The sequence below is a fragment of the Balaenoptera physalus genome, assembly GCF_965194825.1.
Source record: "Balaenoptera physalus genome assembly, chromosome: 10".
Classification (NCBI taxonomy): Eukaryota; Metazoa; Chordata; class Mammalia; order Artiodactyla; family Balaenopteridae; genus Balaenoptera; species Balaenoptera physalus.
The window spans coordinates 67,736,537-67,751,764 of NC_138889.1; the positions used below are offsets into that span (position 1 = coordinate 67,736,537).

Genomic DNA, 15,228 nt, shown 5'->3' on the forward strand with positions numbered 1-15,228 from the left:
TCTCTGGCAGCACTGGTCTAAAACATACTCATTTTTAAGTTATATTACTCCTTTAATGAAGTATGAGCTGTCCAATGTACAGAGGGCGCTTTCTCGTGTCCTCCCCCTAATACGTCATCCTAGCCATTGCTAGAAAATTAAAGTCCTGGTACAGGTGGTGGGATGAAAAGGATGGGACTTTTAGTTCTATCTGACAAGGTTTCTATAAAAGCAATTCATCTAAGGAAAAGCAAAATATACTATCTATTCATCTTTTAAAGCACAGAAAATATGTTTACTTTCTAAAAGCTTAATTGACTTAAGAGCAAAAGGGGCCTGGGTTAATTTTAAAAAAGAATGAATACTAGTTAAGATTAGAACCCATAAAATTATATATTTTATATATCAGTTATCTAATGGTTTGCTTTTTATTTTCCTGATTTATGTCAGGTGATGTAGGCTTAAAATAAATCTTTTTTTCATAGGCTTTTATAAGAACACTGAAAATGGGGGAAGAAGACATACCCAATTGCTGGAACAGGAGAGCTGCACTAGTGCCTGTGACAGGAAGACTATCATGCAAGGGAGTCTGGATCAGCTGTCTATCTCCTGCACCCAAGGAAAACAGCTTCTGCAGAATGGGCGGAAAACACGCACACACCACAAATGATTTCTTTTCAGACATTTTCTTAAGATAAAAAAATCCCTTTGAAGTTCAAATTTAAAGCAGATGATGACCATATAAGATCCAATTAACAGACGTGAAGGGCAATAATGCAGCCCAAAACATTCAAGTTACTTTGTGTCCAAATGAATACGGTACAAGAAAATTCAGTAGTTGAAAGGTGAAAATTTAGTAATCATGAGATACACAAATCACTGATAATAATACTTAACTAAAAAATAGTAAAATATTAAAGCTAACATTTATATGCCAGTTATATGTCAATAAAACTGGAAAAACAAAAGAAATATAGTAATATGAACCATGCATGTAATTTAAAAATTTCTAGCAGCTACTATAAAAACGTTTTTAAAATTAAAAAATAAATAAAATAAAATCATGTCAACAAAATTCCCATCATAGTAAAGGCTCATAAAACAACTTGGCTGCTTTAAAGTTTAGGTCCAATCGTGACCAAACTCACATTTCATATTATGCTCTTGTAGCAGAAATAGGAGAATGAGGCAGGAGAGTGCAGGAGGAAAAAAACCTTAAGAGCAACCAAAAGATGCTAGGAAAGACAGGAGACAGCTAAAAAGGCAAAGGGCACGGAAAAAAGATGCCATTTTTACTATAAGTAACATCTCTATCAGACTGAGGATAAAAAACTGTAATTTTTAGAGGGCTGTCTTTTTCCTCAATATTACATAAGAATAAGCAAATAAGTGATCAGCTAATCAATTTTAGGACTTAAGGAAAGGAGCCTTAAAAAAAAAAAGTTCCCTAGAAATATTAAGTCATAGCAACTGAAGTTCTCATTTTTCTACTTCAGAGATGAATATAAAAATTTCAGGACATACAGAAGATGAAAAACATGCCACTTTGAGAAAGTTTTATTTCAGTAGAGGAGTTTAATGTCCTCACGGGCTCAATCTATGACAAAATCCTTGGGAAATTTTAAGGTATAGATTATATTTTCCAAAGAAGATCTGTGATTTTGGACAATGGTCAACATTATCATTACTAAAGGTAGCAAACTGAGATGAGAAAAATAAGCGCTCCTCTTTTGAAGCTTAAATGCAAGCTATTCTATTAAAGATTACACACAACATACAAAATGGTTTTAGGACTACAATTGATTTTATCCAGGGAAATGAAGAAATGAATTAATCTATCCAGAAGTAGTTATAATGTTACAAAGAATTATATTAAAAGTTTTCTTAATGTTACCTCCTAATTTTTATCACTGAAAAAAATTTTAAGTTAATGAGGCGTAACCATACAGAGGAATAATAAAGGTACAAAGAACACATTTGAAGTTCAACTTAAAAAAGTGTATTTCCAAGAAAGCGTAAGCTAGAGTTCAAGTTACACAGAATATGACTTCTAACTATGCTATGTGAAAGGTGAACCCTATGTTAAAATTAACCCTATGACCTAAGAATGGAATCTTGAGTCTCTAGAAGGCAGACCATAGGGACAATGCTTAATTAAACTAAGATCCTCTTTAAAACGAAAATATTTAAAGAATTCTCTTTTTCCTTTTCTTCATAAATTAAATTTACTGGAGGAGAGGAGAAGAGAAGCAGGCCCTCTTCATCTCCCTTTTTATTCTATTTACCTGAGACCCTCCAGCCGCTGGGACAAGACACGCACACAGGTTTGCAATGAGACTTTCCAAGGAGACATTCAGACTGTCCACATATACAGTATAGATCAAACCCAGGCAAGCCTGCAAAGAAAAGACGCATGTAGTTATTTCATGGAAAAAGCAAGCACTAAAAATAAATTGTTGTGATATCTGCTTCCAGGAAAATTTCCCTTTGAACCTAGTAGATTCTACAGTGACCATGGAATAAATTTTAAGCAGCAAATGTTATTAAGTTTATTAAATTTTCCTCCAGAACCAGAAGCTCTAAATGAGCTTTTGAGACGAGTTTATAAAAAGCAGAAATCCATAATTTGTAAAACAGGTGTATGTGCTTAGATAACCACTCTAGCAAATTTGTAGGGCTTAAAACTGTTTCTGTCTCAACTTATTTTGCAGAACCCCAAATTTCAAGATAAAAACTTAGAAACTTTATCTTGTTTTGTGGTTCTTATAAATTCAGAACATTTATTCTACAGAAAAACTTAACTTATATGAATTATTACAAAGAATAGCAAAATAGAGACAAGATATGATTAACACTTTAAGCTCAGAAGAAGGTAGGTGGTAAAATGGAAGACAAAATGTAATCATATGAATCTCTCAGTTTATTAAAACTTATAACTAAAAAATTAGTATCTGTTAGGAGTTAGCCACTATCATTGAAATCTTGACACTAAGAATATATATAATCTCAACAATATGAAAGAGTTTTCCAGAAATTATGTATCAATTTCCCAAATCCTTGAGAAATTTTAAGGTATAGTTTGTACCTTCCAAAGAAGATCTGTGACTCTGGACAATGGTCAACATTACTATTATTAAAGATAGCAACTGAAATAAAAATAAGCCCTCTTCTTGCAAAGCTTAAATGTATTTATAACTAAAGTAAATTTTTATCTACATTTGCAAATTCTAACTATCTAAAAACATAAAATATCTGGAAGTAAACAATATTTTAAAGCTATATTGATAGCAGTATGATCACAGCTATTTGAAATCACAAATACTTATCTTATTTCCTTGAACCTGGACTCCTAAAAAGAAGATCAATAAAAATACACTAAGTTGTTATATTACTAGTGCATTTTAAATTTGATACAGGTAATCAAATGATTTCTTTAGGATCCATAAATTTTGGAGTCAGTAAAGATGGGACCTATTTTAAAACAAACACTACATCCTTAGAAGTTTAAATAGTCATATTAACTTACTCAGGTACTTATTTTATCCAACATGAAATATATTTCTTCTGTTCACAGTAATTTTATTTTATTGATGAATTCCTAATCAATTTAAAGATATTTTAGATACAAAGAATTTGTTACCGTGGTTCACTCAAAATAGATTTATATAATAATACAAATCAATAATGACAACTATGAGTTCTTTACCCTAAAAATTTCTGGATAATCTAATCTGGATACCAACACCAGGCTTTTGGGAGCAAACACTTCTGCAGGCTGAATTAAACCAGACACTTCCACTTCACCTTCAATCTCATCTTTCTTTGTTCCCTAAAGAAAGAGACACTGTAATCAGCAGATGGACAATTTCCTAGGTTTATAACTCACAAAATATAGACATATCACACACTTTCACGTAATTTACAAAATCCAAAATTAATTACAAAATATAATTTACAAAACTCAAACTAAAAATAAACATACTTTGAGAGGAATCTGAGAAGAAAGTAGGCAAAGAAATTATGACACAGGGCATACTTATTTCATTTTTGAAAACTCCTTAAGCTCCAGATATATACCACAATTTTATTTGAGCATTTGGTTTCTGTGTGAGGTACCAGTAATCAAAGGTAAATAAGACACATTCATTAGTGACCCATACAAATAGAAATGACACTCACTTAATGGAAATTCAGTTTTCAAGGAAAGAAAAAATCTGTTTTAGAAGTAAGACACTACTTTTCATTTTTGCTTTTTGGACTTCTCCCAATCTTTCAAACAAAAGCGATAATCATTTAGGATTATGTTGCAGAATACTCATTGCTCTTAGAAGTAAAGCCCAATCAGCTCTAAATTCTTTTCACTCAGAAGCAACAATGTTGATTTTTTTGAAAACAGAGGATATTTTTATACACAAAACTGAGTTTCAGAATGTACCTAGTGCCACTGAACTGTACACTTAAAAATGGTTGAAATGGTAAAGCTTATGTTATGCATATTTTAGCACAATAAAAATAACTAGAATTTTTTTTAAAACCCTAAGTGTTCAGTGATTAAATACTCGTTAATAAAATAAACTTTGAAAAATATTATTCTCATTTATTAGTCAACAAATATTTCCTGTGCACCTATTGTTCCATTATACTATATGACGCACTATAAAAGTTCCAAGTGAAAAGAAAAAAAAAAACCAAGGTAGTAAAGTATCCAGATTTATTTCTATATGATATTCTAAGATGCTAGGACATTTTCCCTAACTAGAATCCTCTTCTCTTTCTTTTCCATTAATCGAAGGTCCAGCTTAGGAATTATCTTCCTTCCTGAAGCCTTTCCTTTACTGATTTTTCTCCTACTATTAATTCTTAGCACAGTTCATCAAACATATCACACATTTGCTCATACTTCTCTCTCCTGCCAAACCTCTCTCCCAAATGCCACAAAATGCCATATCCAACTGCCTGCTTGACCTTGCCACTTAGATGACTAATAGGTATCTCAAACATGTCCAAAATACAGCTCCAATCTTTCTTCCCAAACTCCACTCCTCCTACAGTATTCCCTATCTCAGTTAATGGAAATTCTATCCTCCCATTTAGCAAATCAAAAATCCTGATTCCCCTCTTTCATAACCTGTATCCAAACTGTCGGCAGTCCTGATTTCTCACCACCTCCACTGCTACCACAGTACTGTGAGCCACTATCATCACTTGTCTGGGTTATTTTAACAGCTTCCTTTAGTCTCCTCTGTTCCTCTTTAGCCCCACTTTGCTTCCTTGCTGCTCCTCAAACATGCTGGGCATGCTCCCACATAAGGGTCTCAAGCACTTTGTTATTCCTTTGCCTGGAATAGATACAATAAATAATTCCCTCATCTCCCTTAGGTCTTCATTCAAGCAAACTTCTGCTCTGTTAAGCCTCTGTTGGCACCCTACTTGAAAATGCAATGCCCTAACACTCCCTATATCCCCTTCCTTAATACAAATAAAATATATTTTATTTTTCTCCACGGCATGACAACATATTATCTATTTCACTAATCTTTGTTTTCTGGTTTGTTTATCTCCTCCACTAGAATGTGCTCCACAAAGACCAGGATTTCTGTTTTGTTCACTGGTAATTTCCCGGTTACTAAACCAAGAGCTGGCCACGTAGTTGACACTTACTTAATATTTGTTCACTGCATTCATGCAGGAATGAATTTTCTTAGACTAGTTTTCTGGGTATTCTACCAAGGGAAGGTTTTTCCCCCTACTTGTGGAGGCCAAGAACTGTATTTCTATCTCCTTTGGAGCCCGTATAGTTTCTATACAGTGAAATATAACCAAGTATTAGATGTCTATGGAATGCACACATCCAAAGGGAAATATCTGTTTACTTTTTATTATGTGTGATAAGATCCATATGCTCTTGAAAGATTTTCATTTGTTACAAAGCAAAAGCTAAAATTAGGTTGGGTGGTTCCTGGAATTCTTAGAAATAATAAAAATGTGATGAATATGAATTTACCAAAGATTTCCACACTTAATGAATCATATTCTTTACGGATTACTAAGAAATTTTGTCCTTTCAGGACAAAAGAATGAGTGAAATTCCTGAAAGAGATAAAGCTATCCACAGTTTTATGAGACTGTGATACATGCCCTAGAGTACCGTGAGAAGTCAGCTTGAGTAAGTGCATAACCATTTCATATAAATGACCATTAACCTGCATTAACCTAAACATAAAATAGAATGCATTGGTCATTGTTTAAAGCTATCCTTTTATTAAATATTCACTAACTGGAATAATTATTAACAAGAAAGAAAAAAGGTCCGATATAATGTTAATCAATATTAAATAAAAATAATTCCATTTTTCTTTTTTTTTAATTAAAAAAATTTTTTTTTCTTTATTTTATTTTTGGCTGCTTTGGGTCTTCATTGCTGCATGAGGGCTTTCTCCAGTTGCCCCGAGCGGGGGCTACTCTTCATTGCGGTGTGTGGGCTTCTCATTGCAGTGGTTTCCCTTGTTGCAGAGCACGGGCTCTAGGTGCGCGGGCTTCAGTAGTTGTGGCAGGCGGGCTCAGTAGTGGCTCGCAGGCTCTAGAGTGCAGGGCTTAGTTGCTCCGTGGCATGTGGGATCTTCCCAGACCAGGGCTTGAACCTATGTCCCCTGCATTGGCAGGCAGATTCTTAACCACTGCACCACCAGGGAAGCCCAATTCCATTTTCCTTTACATCTCTTTTTAACTTTTTATTTTATATTGGAGTATAGCTGATTAACAATGGTGTGATAGCTTCAGGTGCACAGCAAAGGGACTCAGCCATAGTCTTTACATCACTTTTTATTATAGATTTTGACCTTTACTTCGTAAATGTGCTATAAATCATAAGATGCTGTTATTCTTAATTCCAATAGCTCTCCTGTAAGAATACAATGTCCCAAGTTTAGAGAAAGTTCATATTCCTTTTTTCAAACCAAAATGTACTGCTGTGATTAAAAAAAAAAAAAAATTCTTGTTTATAATAAGGCTTACTCCAGGAGATAGTAATGACGTGGTTTTGGTTAAATTTTTCTATAAGTAATCTATCATGTAAGGGAATAGTGCCTCTTCTTTATAGCTGCTAGAATACCTTTTGTGTAATAACTATGTAGTGATACTAACTTTGTTTTGCATTATACAGTGACAGATTTTCACATGTCAAAAGATGTGAGAAACTTAACAATAAGCAGGAAATCAAAAACACAGGATACAAATGTAATAGATATTGTAATAATGATTGGAAATTTAACATTTTATAGTATAAAACATTTTCACGCATTTTATCTCATTGAACAATATTTACAAGCCTTCTTCTAAGCTAAGATTATTCCTTGGTTTTAGTAGGTCCCATTAAAGATACAAATTTACCTTAAATACTGTTTACTGAACTGCCTCACACTGACTTATAATGTGACCTTATCTCTTATACGTATCATAAGCACATGCCACAACTTGCCCATTTATTGATATTTTTTCTACTTATTGTTAGTACGGATCACATCTGCTAGTGGGATTCCCAGCTTCTATGTAGTTTACATTCGATGTAGCTCTCATAGTCTTCATGCTTCAATAATATGGGATAAATTAGTACCCACCATAGCAATCAGCCCTGAAAGTACTATTGCCTTATAAACATAGTCTAAGATCAAAATGTTAAAAATTATTAGAATACTGACTTTATGGAATGACTCCACAGAGCAGATAGGCACAATCTTTAAGAAGCTTATCCTATCACTCAGGTCAAATACTTCAGTCTCATCTCTGTTGTACTCCTGATGCTTGATTCCTGTCTCTTCTACCTTGAAAAGACTAGTTGCATCCAATATCATCTGTGCTAAGTTCATTTTCAACAACACTGTTTCATACTAATTCTCCCTACAAAATTTTGTTAAACACTCATTTTAAAAGGAGGATGAAAGGAATTATGCAAGTAAAAAACTTCCAGTTCTGCATTTCCTTTTTGAAAAGTAAGTAATTTATTACAGTGTACCATTATATAGAGTTGCCTCAGTTAAGCAATTTAAAGACTTTAAGATTTTCCAAAATTGGAAATAAAAAAGTTTTAAGTAGTTGCAAAATTCTGTAAGGTCTACAGTTCCCCCAGCAAACTTCTTCATTTCTTGCCAAATAACCCCTTAATCATGTTGACACGTCTATATGACAAAACCTAGTTTATCCTTGCATTGGTCTGGAAAATAATGACTACATGAAACATACAAATTTTAGGATAACAAGGCTTCAGACAAATCAGGCCACTAGTCTTCAGAATCCAGTTTACCTCTAGCAAAGAGAATATCCTGATATTTCCCCCTTCAGCAGCTCCTGTGTGCTACAGTATTCCAAAGGTAGGACAAATTCATTTGTGGGGTTCCTATATATTCACCCAGAAAGCTCCGTATTTTTAAGTGGCACATAGTCCGTAATTTTTTTTTAAAAATATACTCATAAGGCAGCATTTTCCAAAGTGTTTTCTGCTGGAAGCTAACAGATACTGCTTAGCAAAAAAGATCTCCTAATCAAAACATTTTGGCAACAGTAAGTTAAAGCCAAGTTAAAAAGGTTTCTTTACTGCAGGATTTTTCGGACTTTGATATGCAAATATTATTTCTACAATGCCAAGCAAAGGAGATATAATATAAATTATTTCTCCAACTTACTGGACCACTGAAACCCTGTTTATTACAGAGCATCGAGAGGACCTAGTGCCCTATGGAACACATGCTGAGAAAGGCTGTCACAAGCTATTTTAGGACAGAAAATGTACGAAACTGAAATATGTATATATTCCTGTGTTCTGTATCCTTAGGAGGCTAGGTTAATACAATGTTTATTTCATAAATATATTATTATAATTAACATCTGTTTCATTAATTCTCACATTTCATAAAGTAAAATAAGATTTGAAAAGATGAGAAAATGGACAAGACTGCTGGGAGCTAGGGTGCTTTACAGCTGCCCTAAGAAAATATTCAGCATGCCTGTGGCCCATTCTCACCAGATGAGTTAGGAACTTCTACTCTGGACCAGTGGTTCTCACACTTCAGTGTGCAACAAAATCACTGAGGGCTTGCTAAAATATATTTTTGGGTCTCACCCCTAAAATTTCTGATTCAGTAGGTCTGAGAATTGACATTTCTAAGAAAGTCCCCAGTGATACTGATACTGCTGATCCAGGGACCGCGCTCTAAGAACCACAGTTCTAGGCTAATTAATATGAGAATATAAAAGAAAACAATAACTGTAACATATATTCTACATGCCAGACACTGTACTAAGCATCATACCAGTGTCAATAATTCATTTATACAATCAAGAACTTATTAAATACTATTTTCTAGTAAAGGAAACCAGGACTCCCTGGAGAAATGACATTCTATATTTGGGCCAGAAAAATGTACAAAATGAGACTATTCATCTTAGTCAAAAAGTAAAGAATCTGTCAAAGACTAACAGAATCAAAATACATAAAAATCACAGCTGACTGAAACTCAACAAATACACAAAAATCCATGAGTTCATAATAATAATTTTTTACTTGGTCACTACTGAAGATTGCTAGGGTACCAATCTACTACTTTGAAAATTTTTAAAAATAAGGGGAAACAACTGTCTTCTCTATCAAACTGTGGTCAATGAAAGCTCTTTTTAATAGTTGAATTTCAGTCAATAAATGCAGAAGGAATAATAGAATGAGGAAATTACCTTTTGCAATTCCTACTGAAATAATGCATTTAGGCAATGATCATCAATAGATCCCAAACTATTAAGTGAAAGGCTGGCACTACCCCAAACCCACAAATCAATCATAAATTACTAAAAGTAGAACAACCAGAAAATAAGTTCATCTTGATGTAACACAATAGGAAGTACAGTACAATCTTTGCTTTAAAAATTGAATGTGAATCAATTAAGCCTCTAGATCTAAATATTACTTTATGGAAACTATAGAGAGTAGAGGTACAAGTTAAAAAATAACATGGAGAATTAATCAGCCAAATCCAGAATATAGAGCATTGCATAGAACTGGGACAAATGACCCAGTTCTTCTACCACCCCCAGAAGAGGGACTGTTACAGAAAGAAGTTAAGAAATATCAACCAAATACAATGTGTGGAACTTGTTTGAATAAACCAAGACATTTTTGAGACAATTTTTTTAAATTTAAAAATATGTAAGTTGGATATTAGATAATATTAAGGGGTTATTCAAAATTATAATTAATTTTGTTAAAAATTATAATGGCAGATTGGTAATCTAAAGAAGTCTTTACCAGTTAGAGATACAAACTAAAATATTTGCAGGTGAAATATGGTGTCTGGGGTTTGCTTTTAAATGTCTCTCCCTAAAAAAAAAAAAATCAAGGATTTAGATTTTAAAAGATTGACAAAATGCTGATAATTTTTAAAGCTGGGTCAAGTGTAATGGGATTTATTATACTACTCACTTAAATTTTCTATTTGTTTCAGAATTTCCATAATAAAAAATGAAAATAAAACCTTCCTTGTGTACCTACTATATGTCAATGTTATTCCGAAGTACATTCATTCATTTCACCCCTTTTCTCTGATCACATTTCGTTTGCTAACATACCAAAATGTCTTTTGTCTGAACTGCATCATTATTGGTTCATAAACACGTTTACAAACACATTAAAAGACTCCAAAGTGATACAACTAAATAAAAAATTTAGACAGGTCTATCATTTTTTAAGGTAAGTCATATAAAGCAACCTCACATCTATCATATTTTACTGATTACTTAAAAAATTTTATAATCACATTGCCTAGTTGGATAATTCTGGGAATATGTTATCAAAAGTTTAATGCTTGTGATTTTTGACAGTGTTACTGTATCTTAGAGAGATAAGAGCCAACATTTTTAAAGTTGCACAATTATACTTTGGATAGTTTGTATCCCTAAGTTCCTCTTCTTTAGACTTCCAAATAATGTGTCATAGTATACTTGGTATGAAGTAATTCACACCAAATGAGAATTAAAAGATCTATTTTTGAATTGATGATATGATCCAAAAATAAAAGAAAAACACATTTTTTTAAAAGTACATAATTAACTGTTCACAATGAAAACGGGAACAACATTAATGATGACCTAGAAAGGAACATCATCTGGGCTTTAATATTATCTTTTTCAAATATTACCTCATTGTTTTTACCATTTTTTGGACCAATTCCAAAAGATATTATCTCTCTGTTCTTCACACAGAAAAGCTGTTACATAATTCTGGCTAGCGTCTACTACCTAAGTGAACTTATATAGGAGCCAGAACTCTTATAACTTATTTACATTTTCAGAATCTTAAAAAACGCATATGAAGCAGACTCTAACTTTCTGTAAGGTGATTGTAAATACTAAATAAATTACAATGTTTTGGTCTAGTTAAAATGGCAAATAGGAAAATATCTGAGCTAAAAAGAAAAATAATTTTGAAACATTGATTCCAAATATACAAGAACCCTAATCTTGGTTTTTAATATTATTCCCTACTCAAATGAGCCAGGGCTCCTTGGAGAATTGGCTGATTTCAAGGGTGAGGAAGGGAAGGAAAAAGATGATCCTGGATCAGCTTGTTATGAAAGAAAGTTTAAAAATGCTAGAAAAACCCTTGATGGGGCTTGTCAAGAGAACACAGGAACCACTCTGAAGGGTTGCCCACTGGTCAAATCCTGAACAATCTGGGCATTAAAACAGTGAAAACCATTAATTATATACTACTGAAGAAAAAAGAAACTGGAATACATGAATCTATAACTCACATAGATAGACAAGACAGAAAACGTAAAATGTCAACTGCTGACTGGTAAAGGTACAGGTAGAGAGTGTGCATAGTTGGAAAATAATCATTTTGCAACCATCATAATAAAAATTGGCACAGGCAAGAATCATCACTAAATGCTGAATCTGGCAGGGGGGATAATTAATGAGTAATAGAATATTTGCATAGTTTTTTTTTAATAGCTACTTTATTTTTTTTTTATTTATTTTTGGCTGTGTTGGGTCTTCGGTTCGTGCGAGGGCTTTCTCTAGTTGCGGCAAGCGGGGGCCACTCTTCATCGCGGTGCGCAGGCCTTTCACTATCGCGGCCCCTCCCGTTACGGGGCACAGCCTCCAGACGCGCAGGCTCAGTAGTTGTGGCTCACGGGCCCAGCTGCTCCGTGGCATGTGGGATCTTCCCAGACCAGGGCTCGAACCCGTGTCCCCTACATTGGCAGGCAGATTCTCAACCACTGCGCCACCAGGGAAGCCCTGCATAGTCTTAAAGTATCTTACCACTCATGGCTTATTAGTTGCAAGCAAAGAAAAAAAAAAAAGCAACTATACAATGGAGATATCTGACAATCACCAGACTAGGTACTCAAAAAGAACAGCATCAGTAAGGCAGGTGCGTAGCAGACAGACATTGTGTACTTCCAGATGTGTGCCCTTAGTAGGACATACACTTAGTATTCCAAATGCTGGTAGTAATCTAATTACTGATGTATAACCTGAATCTAAAGTGAGAGACATCAGAAAAACAAAAAATATTAAGCATTCTATTTAAAAGGGGCATTAGGACCTGCATTATTTGAAAATGTCAAAGGCTGAGCAACTATTCCAGATGAAGACAGACAAAAGATAATTAAATGCAATACAGAATTTTAAATTACATCCTGTACTGGAGGACCAAAAGGTGTTGGGGGGGGGGGAGCATAAAGAGCATTAGGTCAAATGACAAAATTGAATGGATGGTAGATGAGATAAAGGTATAATATTGATATTGATTTTCTGATACTGATAACCATACTATGTTTACATAAGAAAATACTTATTCCTATGAAACATACACTGAAGACTTTAGGGCAAAGGGAAATGATGCACACAAATTTGTCTCAAATAGTTCAGAAAAAAATTTCTGTGTGTGTGTGTGTATGTGTGTGTGTAAGGAGAAAGAGGGAGTAAGGGAAGGAGAGAGGGGTCTATTAAAGAGAATTAATATCTATGATAATAAAGAAATGGGACAAAATATTTTAAATGGGCAAATATAGGTAAAGGGTATATAGATGTTTGCAATATTCTTGTAACTTTTCTGTAAGTTTGAAATTATTTCCAAATGAAAAGTTTGAAAAATATCCAAGAATTCCTAGAACCTCTCCAAAAATGCCTGCTATAATGTCATCCTGTATTGATTTCTGTAAGTTTAATTGGGCTTCCTAGAATCTCTTTACACCTGCTAAATTGTCTTTTTTTAATCAGGTTTATAGAGGTATAATTGACAACATTTTAAGATATTTAGAGTAGTGATATGACGTATGGATACACTGTTAAAGGTATCCTCCATCTAGTTAATTAATACATCCATCACCTTAGATACTTTTTTTGTGTGTGTGGGGGAGATGAAAACATTTAAGATCTACGCTCTTAGTAAATTTCAATCATACAATACAGTGCTATCAACTGTAGTCATCATGTTTTACTAGAGATCCTCAGACCTTATTAATCTTATAGCTGGAAGTCTGTATTCTTTTACCAACCTCTCCCTATTTCTTGAAAGCTTCAGCCCCTGGTGACCACTATTCCACTCTCTATTTCTCTTGAGTTTGACTTTTTTGTTGTTGTTGTTGTTAAGATTCTACATATAAATGATACCATACAGTATTTGTCATCCTCTGACTTATTTCACTTAGCATAACCATCCATGTTGTTATGAACAGTAGGATTTCCTTCTTTCTTATGACTGAATATTCCATTGTGTGTATGTATGTATGAAATATATATGTGTGTGTTCATATGTATGTATGCATGTATATAAAACATCTTTATCCGTTCAACCGTTGATGAACACTTAGCTTGTTGCCATATCTTGGCTATTGTGAATAATGCTGCAATGAACATGGGAGTGCAAATAACTCTTCGATACCCTGTTTTCATTTCCTTTGGATACATACCCAGAAGTGGGATTGCTGGATCATAAGGCAGTTCTATTTTTAATTTTTTTAAGAACCTCCATACCATTTTCCATAGTGGTTGCACCAATTCACATTTCCACCAACAGTTCACAAGGGTTCCCTTCTATCTACAGCCTTGACTACACTTGTTACCTCTTATCTTTTTGAAAATTGCCATTCTAACAGGTATGAGGTGATATCTCATTATGGTGTTGATTTCCATTTCCCTGATTAGTGACGTTGAGCATCTTTTCATGTACTGTTGTATGACTTCTTTGGGAAAATGTCTATTCAAGTCCTTTCCCATTTAAAAATTGGATTGTTTGGTTTTTTGCTATTGAGTTGCATGAGTTCTTTATATATTTTGGATATTAACCTCTTAACAGATATGTGGTTTGCAAATATCTTCTCCCATTCAGCAGGCTGCTTTTTGATTTTGTTGATAGTTTCCTTTGCTGTGCAGAAGGCTTTTAGTTTCACGCAGTCCCACTTATTTTTGCCAAAAGTCATTGGCAAGACCTTTGTTAAGGAGCTCACCCCTTAAGTTTTCTTTTAGAACTTACTCGGTTTCAGGACTTACTTTCAAATCTTTAATCCATTTTGAATTTATTGTTGTGTATGGTGTAAGATAGGGATCCTGGTGTTTTGTTTGTTTTTGCATATAGCTGTCCAATTTTCCAAACACCATTTATCAAATAGACTATCTTTTCGCCACTGTATATGCTTGGCTCCTTTGTTGCAAATTAATTGACTATATACACATGGGTTTATTTTCCGGGCTCTGTATTCTGTTTTATTGATCTACATGTCTGTTGTTATGCCAATACCATACGGTTTGATTAATAAAATTTTGTAATACACTTTGATATTAGGAAGTGTGACTCCACCTTTAACCTTCTTTCTCAAGAATACTTTGGCTATTCAGAGTATTTTGTGGCTCCATATGAATTTTAGGATTCTTTGTTTTATTTCTGTGAAATATGCCACTGGACTTTCGATAGGGACTGCACCATATCTGTAAATTTCTTAGAGCTGTATGGACATTTCAACATTATTAAGTCTTCCAATCCATTAGCATGGGGTATCTTTCCATTTATATGTGTCTTCTTCAATTTCTTTCATTAATGTCTTACACAGTTTTCAGGATACAGATCTTTTACCTCCTTGGTAAAGTTATACCCAGGTATTTATTCTTTTTCATGCAATTATAAATAGGACTATATTCTTAATTTCTCTTCCTGATAATTTGTTGTTAGTGTATAGGAACTCAATTGATTTTTGTTTA

The 15,228-nt window shown here is 33.7% G+C and overlaps 1 protein-coding gene across 1 annotated transcript in view; it reads right to left on the reverse strand.

The window, feature by feature from the left end:
• Nucleotides 1-15,228, reverse strand: part of SBF2 (SET binding factor 2) — a 456,507-nt gene that overhangs the window by 232,123 nt on the left and 209,156 nt on the right. The window contains exons 4-6 of the mRNA XM_082476788.1: nt 3,686-3,808; nt 2,265-2,375; nt 505-610 (exon numbers count right to left, since the gene is read on the reverse strand). Coding sequence (XP_082332914.1) covers nt 505-610; nt 2,265-2,375; nt 3,686-3,808 — 340 coding nt within the window. The remainder of the gene's footprint in view (nt 1-504; nt 611-2,264; nt 2,376-3,685; nt 3,809-15,228) is intronic.